Source organism: Hyperolius riggenbachi, chromosome 8, assembly GCF_040937935.1.
Source record: "Hyperolius riggenbachi isolate aHypRig1 chromosome 8, aHypRig1.pri, whole genome shotgun sequence".
Taxonomy (NCBI): Eukaryota; Metazoa; Chordata; class Amphibia; order Anura; family Hyperoliidae; genus Hyperolius; species Hyperolius riggenbachi.
Window position 1 is genome coordinate 101,408,582 of NC_090653.1, and position 22,530 is coordinate 101,431,111.

The 22,530-nt window shown below is 42.2% G+C and overlaps 1 protein-coding gene across 6 annotated transcripts in view; it reads left to right on the forward strand.

The window, feature by feature from the left end:
• Positions 1-22,530, forward strand: part of MBNL3 (muscleblind like splicing regulator 3) — a 239,377-nt gene that overhangs the window by 157,427 nt on the left and 59,420 nt on the right. For all 6 annotated transcript variants that reach the window (XM_068250940.1, XM_068250941.1, XM_068250943.1 and 3 more), the window contains exons 3-4: positions 5,431-5,595; positions 15,565-15,765. In XM_068250940.1, coding sequence (XP_068107041.1) covers positions 5,431-5,595; positions 15,565-15,765 — 366 coding nt within the window. The remainder of the gene's footprint in view (positions 1-5,430; positions 5,596-15,564; positions 15,766-22,530) is intronic.

A 22,530-nucleotide genomic window follows, 5' to 3' on the forward strand; every position in this document is an offset into this window, starting at 1 on the left:
GGAGTAGTAAGGGCAGGTTGTCCAGGAACAGTGTCTAAACCAGGTGCAACTGGTTAATTAGAAGTTGGCTATTACTGCTTTGTATATTGCAGGAATTCTATCTTATCCAAGATTCCAATGTTCATATTTTTTCTGTGTGTGTCCTTCAGAATGATAGTAAACCTAGACTTAACGTCACCTATATTCACTGAGGTTTTATTCCAGTTTTTTTTTGTTAGTGTCAATTTCCTGCTATGCTTTTTATTGGATTATTTGATGAACCAAGAGGCCACTAAGGGTCTTTTGGCTGTTTCAAGAAGCTGCGTTGCTATAGCAGCACTAGCTCCATAACAGCACCGCACTCTAAATTCAAGGCTATATGCTACGCTCGCTCTTGAAGTTACGTGTGTTGCTTACTTAGCTAAGTGCGTTCTTTTAAATGCTGGCCACTGCTCTGAAGTATCGTGACCGCGATACTTCACTACAGCGGCTGCTACCATGTGCTAATTATATAATTAACATAGTAACGGCCAGCATTTAAAGGAATTTGTGTTGCAAGAGCGAGAGTAGCGTGCAGCCTTGAATTTAGAGTGCGGTGCTGTCATGGAGCTTGTGCTGCTATAGCAACGCAGCTTCATGAATCAGCCCCTTTATGAGCAATAACATAAATGATAGACTGTAGTAGGACATTGGTTCCTGCCTATATTTTTAACCTTTTGGGGACCGCCTGCATTAGATTATACTCCGCACTTGTGGCTGTTCTAGCCTGATGCAGCGTAGGATCTACACCACTTGCCATTACCACTCCCTGACGTGATCGTGCGCACCCGAGAGGGGACATTAAGCTCTCATATGACCGCTTACATCTCCCCTCAGTGATCAGAAGCCATCACGTATGGCTTCTGATCACGTGATCACTATGATTGCCGGCGGATCATAGTGATCACTTACAGAGCTGCGGCGGTAGGGGAGAAGAAGAGGATCCACTCACCTCCCTGCCGTTCCCCCGACGATCGTCGCTCCCCGCCTCTCTGGCCGGCATCTCTGCTCCCTGTGACGTAAGTCCAGGGCCACGGCTTGATGATGTCATCAAGCCGCAACCCGGGACTTAGCCTCAGAACAAGCGGGGATGTCGGCGAGAGCGGAGGTGTCCACAGCGGCTCATCGCTGGAGCCTGGGAGGGAAGTGAAGACTGCTGGTGGAAGGAGGGACATCTGGCTCCAGGGGAGACATCTGGCCCAGCAAGCCCTAACAGGATCTGGCTGCCTGACCCCCCCAAACGTGTGCCCCCCCTCCCATGCAAAAATGCCTGGTCCTTAAAGAGAACCCGAGGTGGGTTTGAAGAATATTATCTGCATACAGAGGCTGGATCTGCCTATACAGCCCAGCCTCTGTTGCTATCCCAAACCCCCCTAAGGTCCCCCTGCACTCTGCAATCCCTCATAAATCACAGCCACGCTGCTGACAAACAGCTTGTCAGAGCTGGCTGTGTTTATCTCTATAGTGTCAGTCTGCTGCTCTCCCCACCTCCTGCAAAATTCCAGTCTCCGCCTGCATCCCTTCCCTCCCTGCTGATTGGAGGGAAGGGACGGGGGCAAGGACCGGAGCTATGCAGGAGGCGGGGGAGCAGCTGAGACTGACACTACAGATGCAAACACAGCCTCACAGCATGGCTGTGATTTATGAGGGATTGCAGAGTGCAGGGAGACCTTAGTGGGGTTTGGGATAGCAACAGAGGCTGGGCTGTATAGGCAGATCCAGCCCCTATATGCAGATAACATTCTTTAAACACACCTCGGGGTTCTCTTTAAGGGGGGTAAGGCGGCTGGTCCTGAAAGGGTTAAATAAATGCAAAAATAATAAATAAGACATCACTTCCTGCAGCACCTTTAATAAACCAGCCCTAATATTTCCAGGATATTTCTTATCTATCTTTGTATAACCATACGGAAAACTTTTGCAGCCTGTTGCCTGCCTGATTTAGCCGTCCTATAGTCTATTGCACAATGCTGGACACTTTTTACACACAGTATAATCCTGTGACACTTCATCATTGCAGCAGAAGGTTTTGGACATTTCAGAGGTTATGCTCTTGTTCCTCTCCAAGCTTTTCCAGGGCGCTGACATATAAAACAGAAGTTCTTTTGTGTGCCCAAGTGCTGGATTCTACATCCAGGCCAACATCGGATGCCAACCAATTATTGCATTGCACTCAACAGCTCAGGCTACAAGAAGAGGCATGGCCAGGACCTGGTGCTGGGGAGGGGCAGGCCAGTTGAAAGCTGTCTTTTGTGGCATTTGATAAGAAACCCTTTATTTCTGGGCCGCAATCCCGGCACAGCCTATAATCATGCAGAGTGTATTGACTGTAGGAAGCCTGTCATTTCATGCTTCCCCTTTGTTAGTCTGTGAGCGTAACTTAATGATAACATCCATTTTAGGTATTATTGAATTATTTCCAGACTGGATCCTGCTATTTAATGCATTTATAGATGAGAAGACTGAGCAGAAGGAGGAAACTTCTATCAGAATTGTCAATGTCGCCAGACATTATTCCATATGGTATTTGTCACTGATCTTCTATTTCTCCCTAAATCATTCTACAGTAGGAACCTTTATAACGGTCTGGTAAAGGGATGGGCTGCTGGCTCTCTAAAGGCTGATCCAGGCTAAGCTACAAAGTGGCGAAAGTGTACCAAATGTTTAGCAAAAGAGTTGCTTATAACTGATAAGTATAAGGGGACTTTCACATGCGTTGCATTGTAACTGACATTGCACTGACACATTGCACTGTAAAGTAATCCCCTATGCCAGTGATCTGCAAACTTGGCACTCTTCCTGATAAGGAACTACAAGTGCATTGAAGGAGTCTGACAGCCACAGTCATGATTCATAAAGGCAAATGCATTGTGGGACTTGTAGTTCCTAAACAGCTGGAGAGCCAAGTTTGCAGATCACTGCCCTATGCTATCAAGGCATTTTGTATTGACCTGAGGAAACGGACCATGACCTGTGAAACGCTTTATAAGATTGCTTATTGCATAAAAAAAGTTTTTTTTTTCCAGTTAAACAGGTGTCTATATCTTCTGGAGAGGTAAGCAATTACCTCTCTTTTTATTATATCATTTTTTATTTGTTTTTTAAAATACTAAAATAGAACATACATTGGGCGCCTCCATCCTACCCATTACCTATGATGTGATTCAGGTCCCTTGTACACTTGCAAGTGGAACCTGCGGTGAATTACCCTATTTTACCGCAAGAGCAATGGAAGTCTGTGGAGACTTTCACACTTTTTGCTATGTGCCAGAACTATCCAATCTGACATAAGGGCTGCACGTAGTGTAAACAATGGGGTGCATTGCGGCACGCATGCCCAGACCGTCGGGAATCCCAGTGATGCGCTTCCTCCCCAGCAGGGAGTGGGACACTGAGCAGGGGCGGCGCTATGCAGATGACCCTGTTGGCGCACTCTGATGCAGGGTCATATGATTGACATTTTTTGCGATACAGCAGGAGCATCGCACTGCAAAAAAATTATTGTAAAACCGGCCCATGCTTTATCAGTTGCAAGGCAATGCAGAACATTCCATTGTTACAAGGCAGAACATGCAAAGCATTGCTAGAATCACACACGCTGATGGGCACAATTTGAGTCAATGAAGATGCACATTGGTCAGTTGCTTCTTTGATTTTTTTTTTGGGGGGGGGGGGGCGCTGTGTTATGTGTATGTTTTAATGCAATGCAACACCACAGTGGGAAACTAGCCTCAAACTAAAATCAAATTAAGCTGCTCATCTTATAGGAAGCTCAAGTTAATATGAAGGTCATCCAGAAAGTAACGCCCATTTGCTTTAATCTTCTGCTTAAGGTTTTCTTGCAATGTAACTTAAATTTGCATCAGTCAGGTAATCGCTTCTCTCCCTGTACCACTTGTCATGTGACAGCAGAACGCCAGTAGCTGTTTTTTCAGCAGCATTAACATCAAAACCCCCTGTAAGGTCACTTTGTAGTCACTGAAGGCTAATACTGAAATGGTTTGTACATACATGGTTTACAACATTTGCTGCAAGCCAATTGCTTTCGTGTGTGTCGCTCCCTCCTCTCATGCTTCCAGTCTGAAGCAATGCCCTACAATAAGCTATCAAACCAGGTGACAGAGTAATGACTATTCTCTCCCCTCCCTGCCCTCTTGCCCATGTGGCTAAAATGAGTGCATTTCAGAATGGAGTGAGCAGTCAGCTGCTGTGATATGAATTAGTATCTAACATGTATTGTAATACTTTTTTTTTCTTTTTGCAAAACATATTTATTTAAATAATGTTGTACTTAATGCAAATAAAAGGACCTGAGACTTGTCTGGGTTTGTAAAGAGAACCTGTGGCTGAAAGTAAACTGCTGCCCTCTCTCAGGGCACATAAAGCCATATCTCTGTGCACTGATGGAGGCCAAGGCTGGATTTATACATACTTGTGCATCTAAGCCAAGTATGTTGTCACTTCCCTTTTATCTGCAGCAGCACCCCTCCCATTCTATGTGCATCCCCCTCTTCCATGTGTATCTTCCATGTACTATAGTCCCTCTTTTTCATGTACAGCTCCCTAGGGCATCCGTTTCCATTTTTTAATGTCTTGCTTCCCATTTTCAGCCTCCTCTTTCACAAGTAGCAACCCCTCTTTGCAGCTACCCAAGGCCCGGGCCTTTGTGGCGTTTCCAGAAATCCAGCTCTGATGGAGGCTGCGGTGCGAATCCATCCTGTGTGTTTCACACGTAAAGCTGAATGTATACACAGATTATAGATGTGCTGTTAAAGAGACACTGAAGCGGGAAAAAAAATGATGATATTATGATTTGTATGTGTAGTACAGCTAAGAAATAAAACATTAAGATCAGATATATCAGTCTAATTGTTTCCAGTACAGGAAGAGTTAAGAAACTCTAGTTGTTATCTCTATGCAAAAAAGCCATTAATCTCTACGACTTTCAAAGTCGTGGAGAGGGCTGTTATCTGACTTTTATTATCTCAACTGTAAGTAAACTAATTACTTTTTCTCTGCTAGAGGAGAGGTCATTAGTTCACAGACTGCTCTGAAAGAATCATTTTGAATGCTGAGTGTTGTGTAATCTGCACATTAGAGAATGATGCAATGTTAGAAAAAACACTATATACCTGAAAATAAAAATATGAGGATATTTTCTTTGCTGCTAATCTTCTAGTAATTATTCATAGTACACAACCAATTCACTATATCATATATTTTTTTTCGCTTCAGTGTCTCTTTAAACTTTGATACTACTGCCTCCAGCAAGGGTCAAGCAGAATCGACGTTCACAGCTCTCTGCCCTTTGTTCATGACTCCTTCACTTACTGTATACTTGTAAAGCTGCAAATAACACTGTTATTGCGACATATCATGAGCTAAAGACATTGTTTCCCCTTTTTTCTCCAGGGCCGGTGTACAAGAGAAAATTGTAAATATCTTCATCCTCCTCCGCACTTAAAAACACAACTAGAAATCAATGGACGGAATAACCTTATACAGCAAAAGACGGCCGCAGCAATGCTCGCACAGCAGATGCAGTTCATGCTCCCCGGCGCTCAGCTACAGCCAATTGTAAGTAACTTACCTGTAATCACACCACTCTGCTCAATTTCTGCAATATGGATAGATTTTTTTTCTCACCTGCTGCTTAGCCATTGCCTTGTTACAATAGATTTCTCTAGCCCGTGTATGTTAATGTTACCGTAGCATATAAACATTATTTGTTGCCTGGCATGCCAGTATGAAGCCCTATACACAAGAAGTTTGATTTTATCTAGAAGGTGGTGTAAGCTGACAGTCTATAGTCACATAAACACTGGAGCATTCTGTCATCCAAAATTATATTTGGTAGTCGTTTTATGAAATTACCTGCCGAGCAGCCTGTTCTGCATAATGCTGTAGACAGGGTTAATTTACCAGTATGACAGCCGTTTGCCATGGCGCTCCAGCCGTCCTCCATCCTCCTGACACTTCCTGTTTCGCAGGCGCTGGCGTCTTCAGAGGCTATGTGGCTCATAGCCTCTGAAGACACCAACTTGGCGAAAAGATAGGTATTCACCGCTCCCACTCTGCCCCACAGTCTCACCTCGGGGACCGGGTATGTTTACATTCATTTTTACAATGTTTTAATATGAAGTGGAATCGAATAAAACGTTTTTAAGCAGAGTGCAGTGCCGGATGCCTTTCTCTGTATGCATTTATAATGACGTGTGCAAAAATATCTTAAAAATGGGGCTCTGGAAAAATAATGCAGTACTGTGTATACCCTTTTTAAGATGACAGCATGCTAACCCTGGTAAGTGTAATATAAGTAACATCTGTAAACACTGTACTGAGAAGGGCTGAATCGTTTCTATCAACAGAAGCAGTGTACAATATATGTTAGAGTAGAAGTAAAATCAGCAGTAGAATTATATTGCATTATTAATTACAGCCTGATTTTGTTATTTTTAGCACACTTCACAATTAAAAGAACACTACCACTTTAAAACCATTTTTAGAAGATCATAAAAGACTCAAAAATATTCAACAGCTTCCGGATCAGCGTGGTTGAAATCTATGTCCTGCTTGTGGCTGCGCGGCTCTGACAGGACGTAGATTTCAACAATAGCTGCAGCGCCATCCTGCTGATCTGTCCCCGCTGCAACCCACTCACCCTGCCTTTATTATGACAGCAGAGCTGTGTGAGCTGGTCAGAAGCCAATTTCATAGGCTCCTGACCCTGTCATCACTGTAAGCCAATCCCATTGGCTTACATTGCGAAGGAAGAGAGAACCGAGAGCCCAATATGGTGAAGTAAGTATTGACAATTGATAAATTATTTAAGAGTAAAATAATACTCACAAACCAGGGTTACCTCCAGGTAACCACTGTATAAGCAGGTGAGGAGTTTGACCTGTCCCCACTCAGGATTAAAAAGTCGCTCTCTGTAGATGAGAAAAAGGGGTATCCCCCTCCACCAAGGGTGGATGTAAAGTGCAATATAAGCTGAACAGAGGCGCCAATAGAATAAAAACAGTAATTAAAACGTTAAAAGTTCGCTGAGGAGGCTAGGGTGGCTCCGCCCCCTCCAAGCAGACACAGAAAACTGCGCAATGTAAAGAGAACAAATTTATTGGTACACTCCAGGGTAATTATTACCCTGGAGTGTACCAATAAATTTGTTCTCTTTACATTGCGCAGTTTTCTGTGTCTGCTTGGAGGGGGCGGAGCCACCCTAGCCTCCTCAGCGAACTTTTAACGTTTTAATTACTGTTTTTATTCTATTGGCGCCTCTGTTCAGCTTATATTGCATTGGCTTACATTGATGGACAGGTTCAGTAGCCAATGGAAGCGGCTCCTGACCGGCTCACACAGCTCTGCCGTCATAGAGATGGCCAAGAGAGGGACCTGCGGCGATGGGAGAGCAGTGTGACGGGCAGGAGGGAAGGGTCTGTAGCGCGATTCATCGGTAAGCACCATTTTACGGTACCAGTAGTCTCTGGTCCTGAAAGGGGGAGAGACTGCTGGCACGGAAGTAGTTAAATGCGGTCATACTTTTCCAGCTCTCCCATTCTACAAAACAATCGCATTGGAATGAAATAAAAAATATTAAAACAAACACATACATTATAATGTATTTATGAAACAAAAAAATCAATATTAATAGCGTTAATAAAAACTACAGTGATAATGAAACAAGTTTACACTCGTTTGCGTCAAGTCAAATTGAAAAAAAAATATTATAGTAAATGAAAAATGAAAAAATGCATATGCTGCTTGATTATGCTTCTTTTTTTTTTCTTTAGCTAATGTATGGAATGAAATATTTGGCACCACATAAAAGCCTCTGTCCATAGAAAAAATACCAACATTGATCATGCTGGGTAAAATATATATCCCTTATGATCAAGAGAGGCAGTGATGCGGGTGGCTCTAATGTGGATAAACAGTATCTGAGAATTTTTATCTCATTATTCTTGTTTTGTGCCAACTAAAGGTGGCCGCACACAATAAAATAAAAAGACCCATTTCTTCCATTTTTGATAAAAACTATTGGCTGTAAAGATGTAAAGTTTTATTTTTGAAGCAAATGTGATTGAATTTCCCATTTTTTTTCAATATAAGTCGATCAGGAGTGGCAGAACATTCTGATCAATTTTTCAGAAAATAGAATGGTGTAAGATAGTCAATTTCTTGATTTACAGAAAGTTTTTGATCTTTTTTATTTTTCACCATTGGGGAAAAATATAACACTTGTGATGCATTGGACAGATGTTTCAAAAGTTACAATCAATCAGAAAAAAATTGTTTGTAATTCTCAAATTGAAGAAAAATTAAAGATTGGTATGTCGTGTGGCCACGTATTCCGTGCAGCACTGTACATTAGGTAAGCACACCATGGAGTTGGATACCTCTGTCTACCTCCTAGATTTTTATTCAATAAGGCTGAACTCTGACAGCAACCTTTACTTCTCCCATCTGTTAGCATTCTGTATTGCTGTGTTTGTTCCTGTTTTAGAAAGGCATAAGTCTCACTAGAGAATCGCCAGTGTGATGGAGGCTAGAGTCAGGGGGACCATATAAACACAGCAATGGACCTCAAATTATTTACACCCTTCCTGCCAATATCCAGCAGACTGTCCATATCTGCTGCATCATCTTCACTTAAATTCTTCACTTAAATATCTTTTTCTTTTTTTTCTTATGACCTGAATTTGTGTTAAGAGCTATTTTTAACTTGTATAATTGCTACTTTAGTATGTTATTTTTCTAGCTCAGCTGTTAACAAAGACAATGATAGAGGATCACGATTTTCTCAACCATTCCCAGGACTATTTAACATGCAAATAGGCCAGATCCACTGGGCTTTCTGTTTTGTGTTATGAGTGAATACCTTTTGAAAACTTCTTCTGTCCCTGCTTGATCACTCAATCAAGCAACAAAAAAGACATAATAGCGCCTCAGGGTCAAGGTAGCGGTACACAGTGATATTGTGAGTGGCGGGCTTCTGGGCAAGTCAGCAAATCAGACAGGGGCTGATTTAAAGAGAACCAGAGATGAAGCAACCTCATGTATTTTACCTTATAAATCAGTGGGAACATGACAGTAAACACCTAATCTGCTCTTTGTTACATTGTTCTCTGTTTAATTTGCCTGTTATCACCTCTAAGATAAGAATCCCGACTAAGCAGTCGGTCTGGCTTTGCTACAGAATAATTATAGCTGAGACTGTGTTCTTTGCTGTCTTCATGTCCAAGCCTGCCCCCTGCTGGCTTTGCTCAGGAATCATTATAGCTGAGTCATTATAGCAAAGCCAGAATCAATGCTCAGTCCGGGATTCTTATCTCAGCTAGATAACAGACACTTTTAGCAGTGAGGATGGAACAGAGAGCATGGTAAATGTTTTCTCTAATGTTCCCACTGATTTCTATGGTAAAATACACAAGGGTACTTCGTCTCTGGTTCACTTTGATTTAATAAGGCTGGAGAGCAATGGAGATTAATGATGAGTAGAAACAGTTAAACAAACCTGCACTTTTTTTCTAACTTCTCTACTAGATGGAAAAATGATGGGACCGTTTTCTAAGGTCATATTAAGATATAGCAAGGGTTGATGAGAAGTTGAAGTATAGCCTGCGCTGTTGAAGTCACATAAATGATCCACAACAATCCTTCTCTTGAAGCCGGTTTCACATTAGCAACCGGTGCACTGCGGTGCGATGATTGGCTCACACCGCAACATTAAAACAGCCTTCGGAAATGACCACGGCAAAGCGTGGTAATCTCACTTCTGGCTGCAAGCCAACCTATAAGTGAGGCTCTCTGGCACTTGCTTCCTGTGACAGAAAATGAATCACACAGAAGTGTATTGAGAAAATAGGCTTCTGCACCTGCGCACCGTGAAAAATGTTAAATACGCGCATCACCATTGACTTCATTGACATCATGACTTCCAGTCACCACACATCACTGCGAATGTCGGCCGGTAACGCGCTGTTGCTGTAGTATTACATGCAACGCTTCCAGCTCCTCGCATCGCAACGCGGCAGGTATGATATGTCCCACTGGTTTTCATTGCTTTAGCGTTACCCTGCGGTAAAATAGGGTTATGCAACGCAATGAAAATGCCCTAGTGTGAACGGGCCTGAATAACTCCAACTTTTCCAGTGATTGTCAAATGTATTAAAGAGCATTACCTGCCATTTCCTATTTCTGCTGCCTGTCTTCATTAACTTTTATGATTGCCTAATTTATAAGGAAACCATCTGAACCAGTTATGTGACATGCCTGAAGAAGAAACTTAGTTTCCAAAGCTTGCAGAAAAATCTTGTACAGTTTAGTCATTAAAGGTATCACCTAAACAACTTTTGTTATGTCTTCAGTAGAATATCGGTAACATTACATCTATATCAACAACATCTCACTCCCATTTTAACTTGGGGCTTTTAAATGTACGCCTCGTTTAGTGCGTTTACGCATGGCTTATGTTGATGTTTATTCATGAACAGAAGACCATAATGGAGGGATTGAGCATACAGGAGGAGTGTCAGAGTAGAGGGATCAGATGGTAAACACGGAGCAGAGGTGATACTGATCTCGCCTACTTCTCTTAGGAACATGTTTATTCCCTTTATATCGTAATTATTTTCTTTGTAAAAACACAATGCCTGCATAGAGTGGCAGAACAGAGTATTGTGTGCTGTAAAATAATATGGCAGAAAAATACATCCCTCAGCAGCGATTCTAAGGTGAAGCACGGCATTTCAATAGTGACTAATCAATGTGGATGAATTGTAGTGTTTAACTGCTGCATCTGCACTGATCATGAATAATCATGGGCATGGATGCCACTTAACCTCAAACCTTCCTCTAAGTTGTCTATTATTTTTAAAGACTCGCACTCAGAGCTCATCAGTGGCTGAGCGAGGGATCCGGGAAAGTAGCAGCAATTTAGCATAATGTCACTAAGTGATAAGTTACATGTACAGAGTCACAGTAATTAACAGCTGTTGAATTCATTTAATGCACTTCAGAAAAGCTGCACTTTGCATTGGCGCTTCATTTCCCGTAATGCCGCCTGTATGACAGCAGTTTTAGTGTGACATTTGCTGTTCATTAAGCTGTACCTGTAGTGAAATGAAACATTCAGAGATAACCCAGAAGCTAGAAGTGAGCACCATTCATCTTCTGAAGCATCCCAGAACTACAGTACACACTGCATTGTATGGTCCCCATCTTGGTTGTAGACTGGAGTTACAGATTGCCCAGCAAGCTCATGGTGAGCCAGAACTCCCAGGAGTGTGTAACTGGATAAAAAAGACCCGGAAAGCCCTCTTACTAAGATGATATGAAAAACAGAAGTTTGCCTTCTTAAAACAAGAGGTATTTACAATTATTCAGGTTGGCGTGAGCTCTGAGATGCCTCTCACGATGCATCACTGCTGAATACGCAAATCATCCTTTGTTGTCCCTCTAAGCTAACCACACCTCCACGACCGCTGGAATGCAATGATGTGTCAGCTAGGAGCAGGTGAAAAAGTCGCAGACAAAAATGGGTGCAATTGTTATTTATCAATATATGTGGGCATAATTGTATTTATCGTAATATAGAAAGCCGTTACGCTATTTAACATAATTCATTTGAATTGAAATTTATCGTATTATTGGTAGCAGGGATGATTAGGGGGTGTTAAGGTTAGGCACCACTAGGGTGGTCTTAGGGTTAGGCACCACTATGGTGGTTTTAGGGTTAGGTACCACCAGGGGGCTCTTAGGGTTGGGCACCACCAGGGGAGGGTTCTGTGTGAGAGTAGGGAGAGGTTAGGTTATGGTTATGAATGCCACTTAACCTCAAACCTTCCTTCAACATTATCTGTAAATTTACCGATAATGTAATACTGCAATTAAAGGAATACTGTAGGGGGGTCGGTATGAAAATTAGTAGAACTTACCCGCAGCTTCTAATGGTCCCCCGCAGACATCCTGTGCCCGCGCAGCCACTCACCGATGCTCCGGCCCCGCCTCTGGTTCACTTTCTGGAATTTCAGACTTTAAAGTCTGAAAACCACTGCGCCTGCGTTGCCGTGTTCTTGCTCCCTCTGATGTCACCAGGAGCGTACTGCGCAGGCCCAGTATGGTCTGTGCCTGCGCAGTACACTCCTGGTGACATCAGCAGGAGCGAGGACACGGCAACACAGGCACAGTGGTTTTCAGACTTCAGTCTGAAATTCCAAAAGTGAACCAGAGGCGGGGCCGGAGCATCGGTGCGTTGCTGCGCGGGCACAGGATGTCTGCGGGGGACCATTAGAAGCCCCGGGTAAGTTCAATTCACCCGCCCCCCCCCCCCCCCACAGTATTCCTTTAAATCGTTATTTAACGGTTTTTGTTATTGATTTTGTTATTTAACGTTGCACTTAAATTGTTATTTACTGATATTGCTAGTAATATCGTTATTTAACGTCGTACCTAATTTAGATCGCAACTTTTTCAAATGTATGCTGTCAGCTTATTTGTACAGGGCCACACTAATCCAACATGCCTACAGCCTGTTTTGGATTGATTGATCCTCATCAGCGCATGGCATGGATTAATGTCGCTATGGGGTAGTCCATGAAACACCCAGGGTTACAGATTGCCCAGCAAGCAGAGACTCACTGCATAGTGTCGAAAGCATTGCTCCAGGAATTACTTGTGGATATAATTGAAAGGTGATAGAAATTTTTATGGGCTTTTATTTCTGTCACTCAGTAACCTCATGTGGGAGACTTTCCCACAGCTTCCATCCTTGCAGGAAGTGGGTAAATCATCTATCAGAGATAGAGCCGAACACAAATATTTTTGGAAGCATGGAAGAATTGGAACATTTAGGCCTGGTTGACATTCACAGTGGTTAGTTGCATTGCAGAATAATTCAGCCCGTCAACTCACTGCCCATACAATTCTATGGGGTTGTTTATAGTGCTACGCTGTAATTGATTGTGCTATTCTAACTAGGTGCATGCAGCCTTGTATTAAAGTTTATGACCATTCTCCATTGCAGTTCACACTCATTATAATGCATGCGTTATACAACAGACCACTGTTAACCTGCCCTGAATAGTGGTAATCTTTATCAAACTGTCTCCTTCCCCTGCTTACACTTCTTTGCACAGTGGCTGTCCTTGGCAGGGTTTGGTGAGCCATTGCAATTATGTATGGAGTGCTTTAGGGGTCCCAGAGTAAAACTTGCACTGGGGCCCATAGCTCCTTAGTTATACCACTGCTCAAAACCTTGCTTGTTTGTGTTCGAACCTGTGACCCTAGTGCTGCACGGTGAGAGTGCTCTCCCCATGTCACTATGTCACCCATGATATTGGTAAATATTTATTTTATCTGTTCACACAATTTATCTTAAGCTTTTGCTTAAAGAGACACTGAAGCGAAAAAAAATTATGATATAATGATTTGTATGTGTAGTACAGCTAAGAAATAAAACATTAGGAGCAGAGACATAATTCTAATATTGTTTCCAGTACAGGAAGAGTTAATAAACTCCAGTTGTTATCTATGCAAAAGAGCCATTGAGCTCCACGACTGACTTTCAAAGTTGCAGAGAGCTCTGCCTTCTGAAGCTTATTATCTCAAGTGTCTGGCACTCTATTGTTTTTTTCCTGCAGAGAACAGTTCAAAAGTTCACTAGCCTGCTCTGTAAAATCATTTAGAATGCTGAGTAGTGTGTAAACTGCAAATATTAGAGAATGATGCAATGTTATAAAAAAAAACCTATATAACTGAAGATAAAAATATAATATTTTCTTTGCTACTAATGTTCTAGTAATTATCCGTAATACAAATACAATTCATTATATCATTTTTTTCACTTCAGTATCTCTTTATCTATCTAGTAACTATCACAGCTTCTCTATTAAGCCACATGATGATCTCCTGCTGCACTATTTGAGGTTCAGTAGTGAATGTTATATTCAGTAAGATGTCTGTGGGATATTTGCACATCCTCCTGATTCCAGGAACATGCTGTGTGTGTGATCACCATGTGATGGGAGATTTGTTGGATGGCTTCCCGTGTGAAATGTATTATAACAGTACAATGTAGTTAGCTGATTGCCACTGGATAAACTTTAATTAAATTGTACAAAGCATGATGATGATATAAAGCAAGCAGCAAGCCTTCTTTATTTACAAACTGAATATTACTGAATTTAATCTGCATAAAAACACATTATTGGGGGTTATCGGCGAATACGAGTGAAGGTGATCTGTGGTTTCAGAAAGACAGACTGCTGAAACAAATATGCATGACTTAACATTTAACAAATCCATTCTGTTAGGGATTTATTTAAAAGAAAAACAGTTCATCCTTTGAGTACATGCGTGCTATGCCAATACCCTAAATACCAGCTAAAAACAATTTCTAATAAATCTGAAAAAAAAATTACAGGCTACTACAGGCTCATGGGGGGGTGGGGGGTGGGATGGGGGTCTTGGGGTCGACAAGATATCTTGTCTGGTGTTAGGCTTTGAGCCTACTTAAAAAAGGGGCTTTGTCACGGAAATCTTAAAATTTAAAATACATGTGAACATATACAAATAAGAAGTACGCTTCTTCCAGAGTAAATTGAGCCATAAAAATTACTTTTCTCGTATGTTGCTGTCACTTACAGTAAGTAGTAGAAATCTGACATTACCGACAGATTTTGGACTAGCCCATCTTCACATGGGGGGTTCTCAGGGTCTTCTTTATTTTTAAAGAGAACCAGAGACGAAGCACCTTCATGTATTTTACCATATATATCAATGGGAACATGACGGTAAACATCTACTCTGCTCTTTGTTTCAGTCCTTTCTGCTAAATCTGCCTGTTATCAGCTCTGATAAGAATCCTCCTAGCAGGAAAGCAGAGCCAGAAGGGGGAAGACTTGGGCTTGAAAAGACATCACAGAAGACTGACTCATCTATTTCTTATCAGAGCTGATAACGGGCAGATTTAGCAGAGAAGAATGAAACAAAGAGCAGAGTAGGTGTTTACTTGTCATGTTCCCATTGATATATATGGTAAAATACATGAGGGTGCTTCGTCTCTGGTTCTCTTTAAAAGTACTTAGTGAATGGCAGTTGCTCCGTCCAACTGCCAAAGAAGTGTACGTTGAGCAGGGAGGCTAGCCAGCATCATTGTATAAATCTTTATCAGGGAATGTCTTTATAAAGAATAAAGGCCATGCTGAGAATCCCCCATGAAGACATGGACTGACCCAAAACCGTCGGTAATGTCAGATTTCTACTACCTACTGTAAGTGACAGCACCAAGGAGAAAAGTCATTTATGGCTTATTTTACTCTGGAAGAAATGTACTTCTTTTTTATATGTGTTTTAAATTTTAATATTTTCGCGACAGGTTCTCTTTAAGATAGTGCAACTCCATTAGGAAATGGGAGAGCATTCCACAGAATGAGACAACTGTAGAGAAATCTTGGAGCCAAATGTGTGAAAATGATAACAGTTCAGTGCACAGTTGACTGAATTTGTTTTAATACAATTTTTCTTTTCTCTTTCTTTACACAGACCACATTCCCTGTGACTCCTTCGCTTGCAACAAGCCCATCCATGGCTTTCAGCCCGTACCTGAGTCATGTTTCCCCAGGGATGGGCCTGGTTCCTGCAGAGCTTCTACCAAATACGCCTGTCCTGGTTTCTGGGAACCCAGCTGTTACAGTGCCCGGTGGCTCTGCTGGTCAGAAACTGGTGCGCACAGACAAACTTGAGGTAGGTGGGTGGCTGTGGTAAAGATAGATACTCAGCCTATGCATATAAATTGAGTTAAATGGCTTTCTACCTCAGCCTAAATTGATTTCCTGAAATGATTAATTGCGTAACTGTGTGGATATTTCTTCCCTTGTCACATTAAAAATTTAAATAGGCTTGATATATAGACACAGAAAACACTTGCTAGGCTTTGTCTTGCATTATAAATATTTTAAGGCTGACATTTTTATAGTTTTTGTTTCTCTGTAGACCTTTTTGGTGTTCCAGCGATCCAATGCAATGTTCTGTAGTGATTGCTCTACCTTCAGTATCTGGGGAAATGTAAAGAAAATCTCCAGCCCTAACGCTACTTTACATAATCCCTTTCTTATAAGTTCCAAATGAGCTTTATCCTGTACTGAAAGATTTCAAACAAGTGAAAGAATCACCGATGTTCCTTTAGCATTAGATAACATTAGCATAGCAAAAGAAAAACATTATCCTTGGGTGAAAATATTGACTGACCTGGAGTGTGATTAAACTTAGGAAAGCAAGGACTGTAGCTGTTGATTAGTTAACCAGCCAAAAGCCCATTGATCGTTAGCTCCCATTCTGAGTGACTTTAAAACGTGCTTGATATGACATGATGAGATTTACGTAGGTATATATAGTACTAGTCCTTCTAAGAAATTAGGCTCGGTCCAATTCACATTTTCTCCTAAGTTCTCCTAAGTGATATTTTCACCTAATAAATAAAAGGCCTTTTAAGCCACCTGCAAGCAAGAAAATGCTCAGAATAATTTTGACAGTACCTTTTCACCTACTTTTTGGTCCTTTTTCAATTGCAGAGTGCTGGAAAATTATTTTAAGCAGAAGATGAAAAATTATCTCCTAGGAGAAAACTTTGGAGAAAAAAAAGTGAATTGGATCCGGTTCATTGTCTTAAAGGAATACTTAAGTGAGAAAAAAAAATGATCTTTACTCACCTGGGGCATCCCTCAGCCCCCTGAAGCTGTAGGGTGTCCTCGCAGCCCCGCTCTGATCGTCCTGTCCCCGCCGGCGGCTACTTCCGGGTTTGGCGACAGCCGCCGACAGGCTGGGAACGTGGGCGATTCTCCGTGTTCCCAGCCGCTATATCACCCTCTATGCTGCTATAGCCTATATATATATACGCTATAGCAGCATAGAGGGTGATATAGCGGCTGGCAACGTGGAGAATCACCCGCGTTCCCAGCCTGTCGGCGGCTGTCGCCGAACCCGGAAGCAGCCGCCGGCGGGGACAGGACGATCGGAGCGGGGCTGCGAGGGCACCATACAGCTTCAGGGGGCTGAGGGATGCCCCGGGTGAGTAAAGATCTTTTTTTTTTTTTACTTAAGTATTCCTTTAAGTCTTTTTCTGTTTTCCTGGAGAGCAAGCGTTAACGTTATCAATGCAAATGAGCTTGTTGAATAGCTTGTCAAATTCAGTCCAGAGTATTTAAAGTTGAAACAGTTTTATATGGCTGAGAAAATCCTACTGATAAAGATTTAGAGCTAAAACGTTGAAAGGGATGGTGACAGCTGCTGTTTACAATTATAACCTAGAGAAGAACATACAATAGGTGCCAAAAGGATAAAATCAGATAATAAAAACTTTAAAAATGCTTAGGAGGCAGTGGTGGACTTACCTCCTGCAAGCAGACACAAGAAACTGTCTATTGAAGAAAAATATATTTATTGGTATACTTCAGGGGGGGTTGCAACGCATTTCACAGGCTTAGACCTGCTTCCTCAGGCAATAGATTATAGGAGCACACAACAGCATTTGGTCCGGTTAACACCTGGCACTGTTTACAATGAAGCCCTTAAACTGAAAATAAAAATATGAGCCTCAATTCTATGTCACTAATGTTCAATTTACCATTAGTACTACACATTTACGTAATTCATTCTCATAAGTATATTTTCAGATCAGGTTTTCTTTCATTTCCTTTTCTGGGTCACTGTTTATTTGCATGTTAAGATAATTATTTGTTCATTGCTAAATTAGTTACATAGGCTAAAAAAAGAGGGGCACCTATAGTTTAGACTTCTACAATGTCGGCTATATCACCCAGAAGACGGCAAAACTAGACACCTGGTGGCCAATTATACCTCACCTAAACCTTAATGACCCTACATGGCAGTAGGATGATTTCCTGAGATCAAAGCATCACACATCATCCTTTAGTACTTGTAAGTGCCAGAATTTCCATATCCTGCAATGCATTCTTGAAATGAAAGTCAAGTAGGCATATGTTTAGAGAGTGCTGAGAAGAAACAGAGAAGGATGCTCTCCTGGTTTACAGATGACAGAGAATCTTTTAGCATGGAAATATTGTCTTTGGTTTAAAGGAGTACTGTAGGAGGGTAGGAGGAAAAAGAGTTGAGCTTACCTGGGGCTTTTATTGGTCCCCTGAAGACATCCTGTGCCGGCACAGCCACTCACCGATGTTCCGGTCCCTGTCTCCGGTTCACTTCTGGAATTTCCGACTTCAAAGTTGGAAAACCACTGCGCCTGCACACCCGCGGCCTCGCTCCCACTGATGTCACCAGGAGTGTATTGCGCAGGCCCAGTACGGTCTGCGCCTGCGCACTATGCTCCTGTGGTGACTAGGGTTGCTCATCAGATTCCGCAGAATTGAGATTTCCGCGATTCAGGCTGGAAATTGTCTCACCGGAACGGAACATCTATAGCGGTAATCGGTAAATAGCAGAATTTCTATGCCGAATTTCGTCTGAATTTTTTGACCAATCAGAGCGTACGGAAATTAAAAGCCAATCAGAAGCGTGTAAAAGCTGCATTTACTGCTAGGCAGAATTTGTAAGCCAATCAGAAGGATCGGAAGGGATAGACCCATCACAGAAGCTTAAAACAAGCTGATTTCTGCATTAAAATCGGAATTTCAGCACCAATTAGAGTCTTAACAAAAACCAACCAATCCTACGTTAGCAACCAGCTCCTAGCTACCTATCATCATCAGCTATCCCACCCATTTTGTATATAAGAGAGGTGTGACAGTCACAAAGCTTGTGGGTTTCAGTCTGGTGTTTTGGAGAGAGGAGAGACAGACCCATATTAGTTGTTTCAACATAAAAGACAAAAGTCTTTTTAAAGACTGTGAGAGAGAATAACACTGAGTGTGAGCTATTAGAAGTAGTAAGTAGCTAGGTGTATTTGTGAGATTGTTAGTTTGAGTGATAGATTGTAGTGTAGTGTACTAATAGTTGCTGTGTGCAGAGGGTTAGAGAGAGCCAGCCAGGCCGCAGGCTTAGTGTTTGACAGAGTGAGAGAGTTAGGTGATTGATTAGTTGAGTGTAGTGCAATTTTTTTGTTTGTTTGTTTTCTAAGTTCATTTTTTTTGTCTTTATTTTGTTTTTGATTTATTTTCTTTATTTCACCCCCTTATTTTCTTATCTGTTTTTTAGTTCTGGTTAGGTGGATTTATTTTACTTTGATTCTGTCGCTCATACCCTTTCCCCAATAAACTTTTTTTGCCCCAAAACAATGGAGCGAGAGCAGAAGCAATTTCCTGCCACTCCTCAAAGAAAATGGAGTGATGGTGGTGTTGGTGGATCGCGTCAAGTACGTGATCAGGTTGAGGGTAGCAGCAGGAAGCGTTCCGCCCCTGATCAGAGATGTCTTCCCTATGTTCGCATGCAGGAAAATTTTGACAGAGCAGCAGGCGAACAGAGTTGATGATTATTTCGATCAGGAACCCTCTACCCAGTCTGAGAAACTTGAAGCTAGTTGCAGCAGCACCAGTAGTGGCCAGGTTCCTCATGACCAGAACCCGACCGCAGCTGCTTCTCTTGACGAGGTTGCTTCCTCTCAGTACTCTCCTCCAGAATTAAAGCATACCTATGTCGATGAGAGAGATGTGCAGAAGGATTGGGAGGAGGCATTGAAGGAGACAATGGGACCAAGCTCCCAAGAAGTGGTGGGTTCTGTGGTGACAGAAATGGCCCCTGTGTTTTCTTCATCCAGTAACCCATCACAACTGGGAGCTTGTGTCACCACCAATCAACATCACCACCAGTCGACTGTTTCGTGGCCAGGTGGAGGGTCCAGAAGAGTCACTTATGGGTTCCAGAGCTTTGGTTGAACTGGATGATGTTTTGGATGATGAGGTGTCTGATCCAACGTGGTAGCCATCTGGTGAGTTAGGCACTAGCAGGCGTGAACAGCATGGAGAAACAGAGCAGACGGTTGGCCAGCAGCCTGCAAGTGCTTTCCCGTCTCTCAGTAGTACCCACCAGTGCAATGCTGAGCATCGACGTGCTAGAACAGGTCGCACCACTGTTCCACGTGCACGCATGTCCCCTGCATGGAATAATTTTACTGTTCCTGCAGAGGATGAATCCAGGGCAGTCTGGTTTGTGTGCTGTAAATCGGTGAGCAGAGGCAAATCGGACAGCAGGTTCGGCACTTCAGGGCTGATAAGCCTTCTGCGCGTCCACCACAGACGGGAGTTTGAATATGTAAAGAATTACAAAAAAATGTATGACTGCTGTGAAACCACCTCTAGGTCCCATGGTCTACAACTTCTCCCGCTGCTCCCAAAAAAATTGTAATGACTGCTGTGAAACCACCTCTAGGTTCCATGGCCTATAATTGCTCCTGCTGCTCAAAAAAAATTGTAATGACTGCCGTGGAACCACCTCTAGGTCCCATGGCCTACGACAACTCCTGCTGCTACAAAAACAAATTGTGATGACCGCCGTGGAACAACCCCTAGGTCCCATGGCCTACGATGTTTCAAATGAGCCTGTGAGTAATACCTTGGAAATTTACAGAAATCCTTTTAAAGGGAACCTAAACTGAGAAGGATGTGGATTTTTCCTTTTAAAATAATACCAGTTGCCTGACTCTTCTGCTGATCCGGTGTCTCTAATACTTTTTGCCACAGCCCCTCGACAAGCATGCAGATCAGGTGCTCTGACTGAAGTCAGACTGGATTAGCTGCATGCTTGTTTCAGGATTGTGATTCAGCCACCACTAAAGCCAAAGTTAACAGCAGGACTGCCAGGGAACTGGTATTAGTTTAAAAGGAAACATCCATTAGGTTCCCTTTAACATTGCGGAAATTGTACCGCTGGAATGCGGAATACCGCGGGAAAGCACCGGAATGTAGCGTTAGCGGAATTTCGTTATTGTGGTAGGCGGAATTACCGCGATATCGGAAATCATCCCTACTGGTGACTTCAGCGGGTGCAAAGACACAGCAGCTCTCGCTCTCTTTTGCAATTTAAAGCGGAATATAACCCTGCATTTCAACTTTGCTCTAAAATATTATTTACAGCATACTATATGCAAAAAGCATTTTTTTTTTACTAGACCAGCATTGGAAGGGTTAAACACAGACGTTTCAAGTTCCGTGGAGAGATATGCAGAAGTTCAGATTGTTACATTCTATGTATCTATTGATAAACAGTTACACACTCTTTGGCAGTCCTCCAAGCTCCTTCTTAGTCAGAGAGATGAGTCATTCAACACTTTTAGATACATTTCTGTAAACAAAATGTATCTCTTTTCAGCTTCGGATGAGTCTGCAGAAATCTAAAGGAACTTTAAAGCCCTGTGTAACCCTTCCAATGCTGGTCTAGTAAAAAAAAAATGCTGGTTGCATATAATATACTGTAAATAATGTTTTAGAGCAAAGTTGAAATGCAGGGTTATATTCCGCTTTAAGGCTATGAAAAAACACCTTTCCTGTCAGATTCACTAGAAGCCTTACCCTCGAGCAATCAGTGCAGTACTGCTATGTGCCATGCAAAGGGGCGAGTGATGCCTACCTTGGTTTCTCCTGAAACTCACAAGCATGTATCTATTATTGTGTTATGTTCGCATATTTCCAAGGCTGCAAGACATCAGACTAGCTTTTTCTTTTTTTCCCATGACCAGAATGACAGCAAATAGAACGCACTTTAAACCTTGTGCATGACATTTTCACAGCTGTAGCTTTGCCTCGAATTCCATTTAATGGCTCCCAGAAGCCAGGCAGAGGAAGGCCTGTGTTATTAGTTGACGTTTAATGAAATAAAAGTGGTAAATGACTACTTTGTAGGAAATGATGGGATAGAAAAGTAGAAATCGATACAAAATTATTTATTCTCTCCCCTCAAATGTCATTCATGTAAGGACATTATTTAATAGAGATGTATTACAACTCCACTGCAGACCAAGACAACTCTGCTCTGGTTGACATTGTCAGTACATGTATTTGTTCATACACTCATCAGATTTTTCTTGTTTTAAAGGGAATCTGAAGTGAAAGTAAATGTAGATATGATTTGTATGTGTAGTACAGCTAAGAAATAAAACATTAGTAGCACAGATACGAGTCTCATATTGTATCCAGTACAGGAAGAGTTAAGAAACTTCACTTGTTAGCTATGCTTAAAGAGAAACTCCGACCAAAAATTGAACTTTATCCCAATCAGTAGCTGATACCCCCTTTTACATAAGAAATCTATTCCTTTTCACAAACAGACCATCAGGGGGCGCTGTATGACTGATATTGTGATGAAACCCCTCCCACAAGTAGCCCCTCCCACAAGAAAAGTTCAAACTTTTGGCAGTTTCCTGTCTGTGAACCTTGTTGCATTGTGGGAAATAGCTGTTTACAGCTGTTTCCAACTGCCAAAAACCATGCAGCAGCTACATCACCTGCCAGCAGTAAAATGTTCACTGGAGTTCCTTTTCTGAGCTCTTCAATCACACGTTGGTTGGCTACAGTGCTGTTTTCTGAAGCACTTATCTCAACC